Source organism: Geospiza fortis, unplaced genomic scaffold, assembly GCF_000277835.1.
Source record: "Geospiza fortis unplaced genomic scaffold, GeoFor_1.0 scaffold46, whole genome shotgun sequence".
Taxonomy (NCBI): Eukaryota; Metazoa; Chordata; class Aves; order Passeriformes; family Thraupidae; genus Geospiza; species Geospiza fortis.
In genome coordinates this window covers 8,255-22,555 of record NW_005054586.1, presented here as the reverse complement: position 1 = coordinate 22,555, position 14,301 = coordinate 8,255, and the positions used below count along the sequence as shown (strand labels likewise).

The following is a 14,301-nucleotide window of genomic DNA, read 5'->3' as shown; positions in this document are numbered from 1 at the left end:
AGGAATGCTGATGCCTTTTCCTTGGCTCTCCTCTCCCCATCCCGTGTGTGGGGTCAGGCACAATGCTCACACTGAAAACCCCTCACCCCTTGGAAACGCCACTGGCTCCTCTGCTCTGCAGCTTCCCCCATCCAGGTACTCAGGATCATGGATGGATGGAGTCCTGGTCCACTGGAAGGTGTCCCTGCCCATGACACAAGGTTATCTTAAAGGTCCTTCCCAACCCAAACCGTTCTGGGATTCTTTAAATCCAGGGACCCACAATGGAGAGATCCTACAGGACTGACCCCATGGATAAAGGGACCCACACTAGGGAGATCCTACAGGACTGACCCCATGGATAAAGGGACCCACACTGGGGAGATCCTACAGGACTGACCCCATGGATAAAGGGACCCACACTAGGGAGATCCTACAGGACTGACCCCATGGATAAAGGGAAGCAGGGAAGAGAGTGAGGAGTGTTCCTCTGAGGAGGAAGCAGCAGCAGAGCCCACAAGCGATGAGCTGACCCCAGTCCCCATTCCCTGTCCCTCTGTTCCATTGGAGGGGATGGGAGAATACCAGGCGTGAATTTGAGGCTGGGAAGAAGGGAGGGGTGTGCAGAAGGTGTTTTTAAGTTTTGGGTTTATTTCTTGCCCTTGCTCTGATGGGACTGATAATAAATAAATTTAATTTCCCCAAGTGAAATCTGTTTTTCCCATGACAGTGATTGGTGAGTGATGTCTCCCAGCCCTTTATCCCAACTCCTGAGCCTTTCCTTACATTTTTCTTTCCTGTCTGGTTGAGGAGGGGAATGATCAAGGAGCTTTGGTGGGCACCTGGAATTCTGGCTTGCCAGGGTTAACCCAACCATAGATGGTCAAGGGAGTCACTTGGGTATTGTGGAGAGGAGCATCTGGGGCTCCTTCTCTTCCCACTGCCACCTCTCCAGTTAAAATAAAAGAAAGTGAAATAAAATTAAACAGCATTGTGCAAACAGTTAAGGGCTGTTTGTCTGCCTTTAGCAGGATGTGAGGAGACAAAGCTGCTGGCACAGCGAAGCTGTGGCTGCCCCTGGATCCCTGGAAGTGTTCCAGACCAGGCTGGATGGGGCTTGGAACAACCTAGGGTAGCAGAAGGTGTCCCTGCCCATGGCAGGGGGTGGAATGGGATGATCTTTAAGGTCCTTTCCAGCCCAAATCCCTCTGGGATTCCACAGAAGCCCAGGGCTCTGTGCTCTGGCCATCAGTGCCACCCTGGTTGTTTCTGTCCCCTCCAGCCCCCCATGGTGACCCAGGCCCCAGCTCAGGTTCACTCCAGTTTCTAGCCCTGTAACGTGCACTGGAAGTTCTGCCCAGATTTATTTGAATTGGACGGGAAAAACTTCCTTTCCCCTTCCCGAGGTTAAAGCCAGAGCAGCTTGGAACCCTCCAGCTCGGAGCAACTGCTGCTTGTCCAAACAGCTCCTCCTTCCCAGACGTGGATCCCCAGCTCCTCCCAAGCCCAGCCAACTCTTGGGCTCCAGCAGCAGCAGATGCTGCTCCAAAAAGCAGAGAAAATCTGAAATGAAGTGCCTCTTGCCACTGAGCTAATCCCAGGGAAAGCTGCTGGCCAGGAAGCAATCCCAAAGTCTGGGAACGAGGAGACACTGGGCAGCTCCTGTCCCACTTCCCATCCCTTTCCTTCTAGACCCTTGTTTGTTACCAAAGCTCCCTGCTTACCTTGGAGGTTGGTTTAGGAGAGTGGGATAGTGGTGGGGTGCCACAGTTTTGTCCTGGATGCAAGAAAACATTTTCAGTTCAAGGTAAGAAAAGGAACCCACCCTTCTCCAGGGAGGGGACAGGTCCTGTTCTGCCCTGGCCATGCAGGCTCTGCTGTGCTTCCCAGGGAAAGGAAGTTCCTTCTGTTTGTGCCTGCATTTGGGCTGGGTCTGTTATTTCAGGTATTTTAACAGTTCCTCCTTTTCCTCCTCTGCCTGGGCCCTTTGCCTGACGCTCCTCATTAACCAAAAAATGCCCCAAAGGGGAAGAAGCTGCCAGGGCAAATCCCACTTTGCACATTGCAGGAGCGACCTGGGAAAAGCAGCCAAACCCGGCCATTCCCTGCCCTTTCCTGGGCACACCACAAAGCCAAGGCTGTGGGAGCCAGCAGGGCACGAAACAAGGGCCAACCTGAGCAGCCTCTGCCTTGCAAGCCATAAATCTGGGGGGGAAATTCCTCTCCCTTCTCTCCTGGGAAGCGTTTCCCTCCTGTGGCTGCCATCAGCTCCTGAATTTTGGGTTAGGAGGAGGTGGGAGCTAATCCTTTTTTTCGTCATGTTAAATGAAGCTATAAACCATGCCTCTTAATTCCTTTTAATTAAATTTCTCCCTGGAAAACGGAAACGTTATTTTCGCCGTGTTTTTTCACAAAACAGGGCGCGGAAGGGGATGGACCCTTGGTGCTGCAGGGAGTTTTCCAGGGGGTGCCTGGGGCTCTCCAAGAGCTGAAGGGGACTCCATGGCTGGGAGATCTCAAATCCATCCCTCGTGCTAGGCTGGCTCTAGTCACAAGGATTTACCCTCCACCAGGGTAAATCTGGGAGGAGGGAAGAGCACAAATTCACCTGAGGCAGAGTACAGTAATTTCGGGTACGTGAAGTCTCAGTGCCAACCCATCCCTTTGGATTGTCCTGCTGGAGAAGGACACATTCCCAAAAATCCTTGGAACACTCCTACAGAGCCACAGTGCTGCCTTTCTCTGCTACACCATCAGTCTGTGGTGGCTGCTTCCCCAGTGGATGGATCCAAGATGAATGAAGGATTTTTCTTTCCAAACAAGCTGTGGGTCTGCTGGGAGATGAAACCAGCGCTGGGAGATAAAAGAAACAATGGGAAGGATTCCACCCATTGGTGAATGGAAAAAGATATTTTGCTTTTATAAATAGACTTTAGGTTTGCTGATAATGAAATTGGACATTGAAAGATGAAAGAAACAGCGGGGAAAACCCCTAAATTCCATAAGAATTAAGAATTAAAAGGGAGGGTTATACATTAGAGGGAAATCTTTGGTATCAGGTGTATCAGGAAGTCTGAACCTCTCAAGTACCTCAGCCAATGGGGAAAGAGAGAAGGGAAATGAGGCTGGAAAATTAGGATGAAAAGGAGGCTCCAAAAATTGGAGAGACCCCAGGGAAAATACCCCATAGCCTCTCCCTTCATTCAAATGAAGTTACAGGACTCCTCTGTCTCCTTTTTGGACATAAACCTCTGGTGTTTGTGGATTAATTTTCCTAACAGATCCAGCCTCAGCATCTGCCTGAGGCCAAAGCTTCCACAGCACTTCCACAGCATCCACACGTGTTCATTGCCCAGCAGGGCCATGTCCCAGCAAGAGTGAGCTCTGTCCCTGCTGGGGACACTGCAGGGCACCAGGGGAGTGGGAATTTGGGGGTCAGGGTGTCCAAAGGACCCCCAAGGATCATTGATCCGACCCCTGCACAGACACCCCAACAATGTCACCCTGTGCATCCCCAAGAGCTCCTTGGCCTCTGGCAGCCTCAGGGCTGTGCCCATTCCTGGCGAGCCTGGGCAGTGCCATAAATTCATTGTGGTTCAAACTTATTTTATTGATTCCTTGTTAAGTGGTTCCTTCTGTTGTACCCCCATTTGGTGACCCCGACGTGATCCCATGGTGATTTTGGGCAGAGAACTGTAGAGAGAGCTGCAGTTTGTTGGCGGTGCAGAAGAAGGAGTCAGTGCTGTGAGGAGCTGCCCATGAGAAATCACCGAGGAGGTACGGAACCTCTGCAATAAGATGAAAACATGGTGTGGTGCTGGAGTTCTAAGAGCCAGCCCGGGTTCCCAGCAGCCACTTCATGGGAGAAGAACCTGTTATAGATGAATACTCCAATTTAGTAATTAAATTTATTAATTAATCAAAGGACAAATTTGGAAAAAGCCACGAGCATTTTGATTCAGCCAGGCAATCAGAGCTGGGGGAACCCAGGGTTTGGCCTCTGTTGCACCAAAGTCCCCGTGGGTCTCCAAATGTCATTTCTAAGGGGTTTGTTTTATACAGTCTTTGGGGCTCTGCAAGATGAATGGAAAAAGATATTTGCTTTTACAAATAGACTTTAGGTTTGCTGATAAATGAAATTGGGAGATTGAAAGATGAAAGAAACATTCTTTAGCATATTTTAGTATATTTTCGTAGTTTTTTCTTTCTTGCTGCCGCATTTCCCGGAACTGGAGGATAATTGCTGGAATCCTGTCAGGTGAAAACCTTCTGGGATAAACTTCTGGTGATGCCTATCAAATGCCTCCTGCTGGGGTCTTGAGAGACGAAAAAAAATTCCCTTGAAATATCCATCCCTGGAGACAGTGTCCTCCTGGTGTTTGAATCTCCATCCTTATCACTTTGCCTTTTACTGCTTGTTGCCTGACATTGGCTTTAGTACACAAAATGCTGTGAGCTTTAATTTCCTTTAGCACAAATTATTTTATAACATATATTACAAACCTTTTCCTAGTATCCCACCTGACACAGCTCCAGCTGCTCCCTCAGGTCCTGGTGCTCAAGAAATCAGCAGGATATGGAAGCAGCTCGGGGGACCAGGGTGGCTGGGCTGGGGACAGCGGGCACTGGTGTCTCTCGTGAGCAGAGGGTCCCTCACAACCCCAGCTGGATATTTGCTTTTACAAATAGACTTTAGGTTTGCTGATAAATGAAATTGGGAGATTGAAAGATGAAAGAAACATTCTTTAGCATATTTTAGTATATTTTCGTAGTTTTTTCTTTCTTGCTGCCGCGTTTCCCGGAACTGGAGGATAATTGCTGGAATCCTGTCAGGTGAAAACCTTCTGGGATAAACTTCTGGTGATGCCTATCAAATGCCTCCTGCTGGGGTCTTGAGAGACGAAAAAAAATTCCCTTGAAATATCCATCCCTGGAGACAGTGTCCTCCTGGTGTTTGAATCTCCATCCTTATCACTTTGCCTTTTACTGCTTGTTGCCTGACATTGGCTTTAGTACACAAAATGCTGTGAGCTTTAATTTCCTTTAGCACAAATTATTTTATAACATATATTACAAACCTTTTCCTAGTATCCCACCTGACACAGCTCCAGCTGCTCCCTCAGGTCCTGGTGCTCAAGAAATCAGCAGGATATGGAAGCAGCTCGGGGGACCAGGGTGGCTGGGCTGGGGACAGCGGGCACTGGTGTCTCTCGTGAGCAGAGGGTCCCTCACAACCCCAGCTGGACCCTCTTGTACCTGAATTCCACCAAATCCCACGCCACACACCTGAGCCAGCCTGGCCTTCCCTTGAGCTGAACACAAAATGAAACCTCTGCCATTCCCACCCTCGGGAAGAGCCTCCCACACCCAGAGCACTCACGGAGGTCTGAGTTCCACTGGAGACCTCTGAGCTCACCCCATGTCCCCTGTGAAAAATGAGTATTTTGTGATTGGCTTTTTGCAAATATTAAAATGAATATTACATGTGTTGTGTCAGAAAGTAATGCTGTATTAATTTTTTTGAGCAGTGTGTTAAATATAGTTTTAGGTTATAACATAAGGTTAAAATAGAAACTATGCTATGTAGGATACTTTTTCTAAAGAAAGGACTCACACTGAGATAGCAGCCACAGGACACCTGAATCTTTCAGAGAAAGGGAATTTATTGCTCCCTTATCAGAAGAAACAAACTTCTTCCCACCTCACTCAGCCCTGAAGACGCTGTCAGGATTCAGAGGAAGAAGCTGACACTGCCCAGACAGAATGTTGTGTTTGAATGGAATTTATGCATCATGGATGAGGTGTATGAATATGCAACAGGCTGTTGCTTTTAAGGGTTAATCCTCTGTTAACCTGGGTCCTTTTTCAGGTTTATTTTGCCCAGAAAAGGTACCCGGACCATCTGTAACTCTTTGTTTTTATTATCTCGTATTGTCCTAATCCAAATTGTCCAAATTTTTATTACTCTAATGATATTACTATTTTTATAACCATTTTATTAAACTTTTAAAATTTTAAAAACAAGTGATTGGCGTTTTTCACATCCTTCCTTCCTTCCTTCCTTCCTTCCTTCCAGCCTCCTCTGTCCCCGAGTGCTCCTGGCCCGGGGCGGTCCTGTCACCCCCCGTGTCCCTCCCTGCCCCAAAGCCGCAGCATTTTGGGACCCTGCCACCAGCTGCACCTTTGCAGCTGAGAACCATTCCCGAGGCAGAGGGGCTGGCAGCACAGGAATGTCAGGCACGTCGTGAAACACAAATCCTGCTTCCCAGAACTGTCAGGCTCCATTAGCGCCGCAGGGGCTGACAATGAGAAGGGCTTTCCATCCCAAAACCACTGCTCCGGCAAAGTTTCCTTTGCTAATGAACCACCCACAGGCTGAAACACAACTCCCTGGCTGTGCACACACACACACACATCCCCAGCCCCTCCTCCAGGCTCAGCTGCTCCCTTTTGGAGGCTTTTCTGGGGCTGCCTCCTCAACCTGCCTCAGCCCCGAGCTGTGTTCCATGCCTGGGACATGGAACAAATCCAGAGAGCTGAGGCTGTGGGATGTTCAAATGCTGTTAAACTCTAACACCAAGCCAGTGTTTGAAGTGATATTTGGTCAGCAAGTGCAAGAAAATGGGCATGTGGAGATGCAAGAAGTCAAAAAGTCATCCCTGAGCTCTCCCAGGCCTCTGAGCCCAACCTCCCCACCCTGAGAAGGGACAGGCACTTCTAACACAAGGACAGACGGACACAAGGGTCATGTCACCAGGGAAAGGCCACCCAGAGCCCACCAGCAGGGACACAATGAGGGGAGGCTGAAGGGAACTTCATGGGGCAGCTGAGGGAAAGGAAAAATCATGATTGAAATCCTGATTTCATGATTGAAATCCTGTTTGAGCCAGAAATCCCTGAGGGTCTCCAGAGAACACCTGCTGCTGCTCCCACTGCTTTCCTGCCTTATCCCAGGCTCCAGCAGCACCACGCTGGATTTTATGGCTGCAGAGGCAGTGGGAGGGGACCATGGGGTGACAAAGGCTGAAGGACAGGTGACAAATGCCCTTTAGGGGTGGCTTAGAGCAGTGGGAAGCTCATGGGGCGGGAGTCCGAGCAATCCCAGCAAACCCCAGTGTGCAATCGGAGTGTTTGAAGGCAACAGTGACCACACAGGCTTTCACCAGCAGTTCTGGGGGTGCTGCTGGACACCCTGAACCCCTGTTCCTTCATGTGCTGAGAGCCAGGGTGCAGCTGAGGAGTTGGAAAAGGTCCATGCAAATACAAAGAGCTCAGTGTCATAGGTGGTTGTTACAAGAGATCAAAAAATTTCTTCTCTTCCTTCCCAAGACTCCAAATGATTCTCCACCCCCTCCAAAGCCCCACAGAGCAAAACCTCTCACCCTTCCAAATGTCTGTATTTAACTCCCTGAATACTCACATTTATGATGATGATCATTTGGTAGATTTTTAGGTCCCGACACCAGATAAAGAAACCACGAAGGAAAAAAGGAAAAAAAGCAAACAACCCAAAAAAACATAGATACACCAATCAAAGAAGGAAAAACAAGGCCACTAACACTTCATCCACGGCCCAAACAACATCATAAAATCCTTGGCAACAGCCTTGCAGGGGACTAAAGCCTCTGCACCCAGCCCAGAGTCATACAGTTGTGTCTGCACTAATACTCTTTGCAGATTTAGGAATCACTAACGCTGGACTCTCATGGGCAGAACACTCCAGGGGTCATTAGGAAAACGCTCCAGACATCTGCAGTTCACTAAAGAAACATCAGTGGAATTATTCCCGTAGAAAAAGCTGCAAGGACGTGCACTGGGGAGGAAACAGGTACTTAAATTAATCCTTTCCAAATGAACATATGCAATAAAAATGGAATTAACACCTGTGCAGATAAAACACTTCAGCTCCCTTACGTGGTGATGCTCGAATTGCATTTTCACTTGGTCCTAATCAGATGCCTGATAGCTCTGAACAGGGTTCAGGGACCTTCTGACCTGCAGGAGTTTGGAACATTGAAGGGGGAAAAAGAATTCTTTAGTACCCACTTGTCAGGACAGTGTGTTGAGAGGGAATTTCAGGGGAGATAAGGAGAGGAAAGGGGGCTCTGGAAGTGAGAAACAGCAGCTCACAGTTAAACAAATAAAGTTCTTTTAATAGCTCTGCAACTTTAGCATTCAAGTGGATATCATTTTATCCTGCATAATATCGACATCTAAAAATCAATGCAATAACAGTTTTTCAATACATTTTTAGGGTTCTGTCCTTAAACATTCTATAGCTGAACAAGGCATATCTGCTATTTGGATTTTGGTTTTTCGGTAGCAATGTCAGTCAGTGAGTCCTAAGGCTCTTTAATTCCTTTTCCCTCTTCTTCACCTTCTTGAAGACACATTTATGCTAAGAATCATCCTCTGGATTTTTTCATCGTTCCTTAAATTGTTTGCTTTTGCAGCACAGATCTTTTCTTGCTGGTCCTTCATCAGCTGCTCCAGCTCAGCCAGCTCAGCCTTCAGTGGTTCCAGAGTGCTGTCTGTGATGCTGGAAGGGACACAAGGAACATGATGTTGTTGGAAGCTTTCAAGCCGCTTCAGGTTATTTAATCCTCCAAGAAAATACATTTCAATACCTGAAAGGCTGAGAAGCATTCCATGGAATCACACAGAATTTGGGTTGGAAGGGACCTTAAAGCCCACCCAGTCCCAGCCCCTGCCATGGGCAGGGACGCCGATGGATTCATCGTGTTCTGGTGTGAGACAAGGCCAAAGGAGCTGTTTCACCAACTGTCCTTCACACCAGAACAACTGTTCTGCTCTGGGTTCAATATTTACTTTGTTTCTAAGCTTTAAGGGCCCCTAAAATCTGTGACCAGAGACGAGCTCACCTCTGCTCCCTGCGCAGAGCCTCGGCGTGCTCCCGGTTCTCCTGGCGCCACAGCTGCAGCTCGTTCCTCATGGCATCCATGTCCTCCTGGATGTAATCCACCATCCTGCCCAGCCTGAGCACGTGCTGGCACACAGTCTGGATGGAGCCCTGGAACTTCTCGATCTCTTTGGCTACCAAGTCTCTCTCCCTCTTCCTGGATGCTTCTGAGACAATTGGCTTCTCCTAACAGGAAGGACAAACAGGGGAGCATCAGAATGAGGGAAAACTGTGGCTGCAGGCTGAATGAGGGGTGTTTGGAGATTGCAAACAGAGAAGGAGCTAGAGAATGTTTGAAATGGAAGTTTGAAATGGAAGAGAGAATCGTGGAATCACAGAATGGTTTGGGTTGGGAGGGATCTTGGAGCTCATCCCATCCCCTGCCATGGACAGGGAGACCTCCAACTATCCCAGGTTGCTCCAAGCCCTGTCCAGCCTGGCCTGGGACACTTTCAGGGATGGGGCAGCCACACCTTTCTGGACAAGCTTTGAAAGCAGCACCAAGTTCTGCTCCTCCAGGGCACAGCCTCCTCTGAGTTCTCTGCATCAGCCCCTTCAGGATGCTTCTCTCCCTCCACTGTCCACGTCTGGATCTCCAGCTCCTGAAGCTGCTCCTGACAACAGCACTTCAGAGCTGGAACAGACACGGTTACTCCTTGCCTTGCACTCCTGTTCAGGGCTGTAAAACCATACATGCTGCAGGTGTGGCCTCCATAAACCCCACTACTCCAGAGGAATTTGGGCTTGTGCTACTTTCCCTCATGTGCAGCCAGCAGGGTCTCTGTGGTGCAGCTCCTGAGGCCCCTCAGCTCACTGCAAGTCAAACTCAAGAGTTTGCTCCAGTGGCAAAGCCAGCAGGAGCACGAGGATGCTGTAAAAAGAGCAGAGTGATGCCACACTGCTAATACACTGGAATAATCTTATTCCAGCAAAGCCATTAAGGAAAAGCCTGCTGGGATTTTCTCCCCCTCGTTTTTTCCTTCCTTCCAACACTCCTGCAGGTCAAATTCCCAAACCCAGACACACAGAGCTTGAAGTAGAGTTTATTTAAAGTAATTCTGTTTATTACATACCAAACAACTAGAAAGGCCTTTCCCTGCCACCCCAACCAGAGGGTGAACCGATTCCTGGCACAATTCCTGCTCAACACAGAGGTGGCAGTGCTGGGACAGGGAGCTGTCCCCTGTCCCCTCCTGCCCTCCCTTCCTGTGCGAGCTGGGCTGTTTGCTCAGCTGGCTCTGGAGGCTGCAGGGCCTCCTGCCAAGCACACTTCAGCAGCCCTGGGCTGGCTGCAGGGCTGGGGACACGCAGGGATGTGTTTGGGGAAAAGGCTGAGCCTCGCTGGGGGCTGCTGCCTGCGCCCCGCCACACACGTGGTGCAGGAAATGCTGCATTTCTGACTGCACCGGGGCTCCTGTTTCAGCAGGAGCTGGGCTCAGGTGACAAATGCTGCTGAAGTCACCTCACAGAGCTGGCTGAGCTGTTAGAAACAACACAGCCCCGAGTTCTCCCCTGTTCAGGCCGTGCCTCCCTCGCAGCAGCAGCAGCAGGTGCTCATTGCACCCACCAGCCACAGGATTTTCTGGAGCCATCCATGCCTCTGCTGTCCTCTGGGATTGAAGAGCTGTGATCTCACAGCGTTTCAAACCCTTCTCTCTCAATCCTGACTCTTCTCCTACTCCTTTTCCTGCTCTGTGCTCCCCCAAAGGCAGAGGGAAGGCTCAGTCCCCAGTACTGCATTTCCCACATGGGGCTGGCAAGTGAGCTAGGCAGACAAAGCACCTCCAGCCCATCAGCAGAGCTCTGTCAGGTCCAACAGCTTCCCAGGAAGACATCCCATTCCCTTGTTTTCCCTAAGTGCTCCAAACCCTCACCACTTTCCTCCCCACCATCCATTATCCAAAGGCTCAGCCAAAAAATAAGGAATTTATTTCACATCCAGCTCTCTCAGAAGGGAGAAGACTCAGCCAGTCCATTATCTGAGGGTTGGTGCTGCTTCATGTCTATTTTCCAAATGCCATGTTTTGGAGTGTTTCCCAAGGCATTCTGCTGGAAAAGCTGGCAGTCCATGCTTTGGATAAATGCACTTTTCAAGGGATAAAACCTGGCTGATGGCCTGGCCCAGACAGGGGTGGGGAATGGGGCCACATCCAGCTGGGACTGGTCACCAGTGGGGTTCCCCAGGGCTCAGTACTGGGCCCAGCTCTGTTTAGCATTTTTATCTTTATCAGGGATGTGGCTGAGGGGATGGAGGGCACCCTCAGGAAGCTGCAGACACAGAGTTGGTGGGATGTGGATCTGCTGGGGGGCAGAAGGCTCTGCAGAGGGATCCATGGGCCCAGGGTCAGCAAGGCCAAGGGCCAGCTCCTTGTGAGCCCATGGGACACTGCAGGCTCAGGGAGGGGCAGCTGGGAAGCTGGAAAAGGCCCTGGCAGTGCTGGTGACAAGGTGGGCATCAGGCACAGGTTGGACTCAAAGGTCTTGGAGATCTCTTCCCACCAAAATGATTCTGTCATTCTCTTTCTCATCCTTGTAATGCTGGCATGACCTCTCCCATACCTAGACACACCAAGCAGCCACACTTCCCTCCACAGGGAAGTGCAGGATCAAAATAAAAAATGAAATAGAAATTAAAATCCCACAATTCAGTAAAGAAGCAAGCCAGAATTGTATGACTTAGATACAGAATATACCTATATACAGATCTACACAGGTCTGCAAACACAGCTCACAATTTGAAATATTCCAGGCTAAAAATACACATCTGCTTGAAAAGCTCAAGTGAAACAAAAAAAAAAAAAATTGGAGTATTTTTCATGAATAAGTTTCTTAAAGTGTATTAGTAAATACTGAAAATTAATTCCAGTGTCTCTGTAACTCCAGCATGTTCTCTGTGCAGTTGAATACTTCAAAAGTGAGATTCAAAGGAGAAAATATCCCATCCAAAGTCAGTCATGGAATTACAGGATTGTCATGGTTGGAGAAGACCTTCAGAATCATCAAGGCCAAGTGGCGTTGCAAGAACTGAAACTTAACACCACTAAAAAATCTATTAAATACTGTTTGAAATAAAATTCTAATAAATACTATTCCTACAGGTTCATCATAGGATTGCTTAAAAATAAAACAAAAAAAATTTAGTAAGTGTCTTTGAAACACATGTGATACTGAAGTGTAAGAACTCCCAAGTTTCAAGAAAGATTTCCTCCCAAGGAAGATTTGCCAACCAGAAGGCACAGCAGCTCAAGCTGTGAAAATCACCATCCATTCTTTCTTTGTCTCATTAACACCTGTGCTAATGATCCCAGAACCCCAGAGTGGTTTGGGTGGGAAGGAACCTCAAAGCCCATCCAGTTCCAAGCCATGCCATGGGCAGGGACACCCCTCCACTATCCCAGGTTGCTCCAGGCCCATCCAGGTTGGCCTGGGATATTCCAGGGATGGGACAGCCACGATTCCACAGCTCAGGCTCAGAATTATCACTGTGACGCTCTCAAGCTTTGCCAGGTCAAGCTGATTGTAAATAATGAAGAGGAGAGAAATGCATTAGAGGCTGTTGCCAGCTCCACAGCTGCAGCTATGGGTTAAAATCTCTGGAATGGTGGCAGGAGGTTTCCCCCAGCTGGCGACGTGGGCGGTACGAGCCCCGAGTGCCACCTCTGCTCACTCTGCACAAATGGGGAACGGGAGATTTCCAGCCAGAACCCAAATTGTTCCAGGCTTTTTCATCAGCCCCTACACCTCAAGCAACTCCCCTTTCCCAACAGCCCCAGGATCAATAAATTATCCCCGTGTAAAAGTCTGGATCACTTCTGTAGGCCCAACACGTTTCCTTTCCTTCGTGTTTTTCATGAGGCACCAAGAGAAATGTTTGCTTTGGATTGCTGGAAAAAGGCTGCTTTTCCCATTACCTCAATGGGAGCAGAACACCACGTGGACTCGGGGGCAGCCACCTGAGAAATCTGAAAGCAGGAATTTTATTTTTTAATCAAAAAGGTGGAAATTATCAACAAGGCTCCTGAAGCCACCAGAATTTCAAGAAACAGCATTTGATTACTTTTATACACCTTCCCCTTTGCTTCTTTTTTTTTTAATTAACAGGTTTTTAAATATCAATCAAATTAATACAGGCATCCATCAAGCATTTCAATAGTTTCTACAACCCCTTTTAACACTGTTATTATGTCCCACTAGGAAAACAGACCCAAGTAATCACAGTTTTATTGAGCTCCACCATTTCCCCCACCTCCTTCTACAGGACAGGGCAGAAACTTCATTTTGGACAAATAACTGGGATATATCCAGTGCAAAACCAACGAGGTGGAGTGGGGTTTTTTATTGTATAAAATATATTTTTTTGATCATAAAGGGTGTTTTCTTTTCCTGGTTTTTTACAGAGTCTATGTTTTAAGTATATTCTAACTATCCACCAGGGATCCCCATAAGAAACTCTTTCACAGAACCAGGAGGGAAGCAGTAAATGTTAAAGCATTTCAAATGAACAGGATGCTTTTTTTGCTGATGCCAGGTATGGGGTTCAGGCACAGGCCAAGGAGTTGGAGACACAATGTTCTTTATCACTGCACTTCCCAGAGTCAGTCTGACCTGCTCCTGAGCTGGAAGGCTCCACAAGAAAATAAAAGAATGGCTCTTTCAAGAGAGCTTTTTCAATCTCTTTTTGGTTTTTTTTTTGGAGGGTGGTGGTTTTCAACATTAACTGAAGTTCATACTCAATCCTTCCAAAAAGAGCTGGAGTTTTCACCTGTCCATGAACACACTCCAACCCACACACCCACCCTGCTTGCCTGGGGAGAAGTCATTCCAAAAATCTCCAAATTTGGGGCAGTATTCACCACACGAAGCAAAATTATAGAATCATGGAATGGTCTGACTTGGAAAGGACCTCAAAGCCCATCTCACTCCACCCCTGTCATGGGCAGGGACAGCTTCCACTGTCCCAGGTGGCTCCAAGCCCTGTCCAACCTGGTTTTGAACACTTCCAGGGATCCAGGGGCAGCCACAGCTGCTCTGGGCACCCTGTGCCAGGGCCTGCCCACCCTGCCAGGGAACAATTCCTCATTCCCAATCTCCCATCCATCCCTGCCCTCTGGCAGTGGGAGCCATTCCCTGTGCCCTGTCCCTCCATCCCTTGTCCCCAGTCCCTCTCCAGCTCTCCTGGAGCGCCAGTCGGTGCTCTGAGCTCTCCCTGGAGCCTTCTCCTCTCCAGGTGAGCACCCCCAGCTCTCCCAGCCTGGCTCCAGCTCCAGAGACAAGCCAGGAGATGGTTTGAGCTGCAATCAGTGACAGCAGAGCACACCAATTCACCCACGATGCCACACTGGTGCCAGCTCTGCCCAGCCTTCCCTCTCTCCTCACACTCCCTGTCCAGAACCTCTTCCTGC

At 48.8% G+C, this 14,301-nt stretch overlaps 1 protein-coding gene across 1 annotated transcript in view; it reads right to left on the bottom strand.

Moving 5' to 3' along the window:
• Positions 1 to 8,105: 8,105 nt before the first annotated feature.
• TRAF3IP1 (TRAF3 interacting protein 1) overlaps positions 8,106 to 14,301 on the bottom strand; it is a gene marked incomplete at its 5' end in the record, with an annotated part of 14,350 nt that continues 8,154 nt past the window's right edge. The window contains 2 exons of the mRNA XM_005429924.2: positions 8,106 to 8,518; positions 8,862 to 9,085. Of these exons, the coding sequence (XP_005429981.1) occupies positions 8,353 to 8,518; positions 8,862 to 9,085 (390 nt within the window). The remainder of the gene's footprint in view (positions 8,519 to 8,861; positions 9,086 to 14,301) is intronic.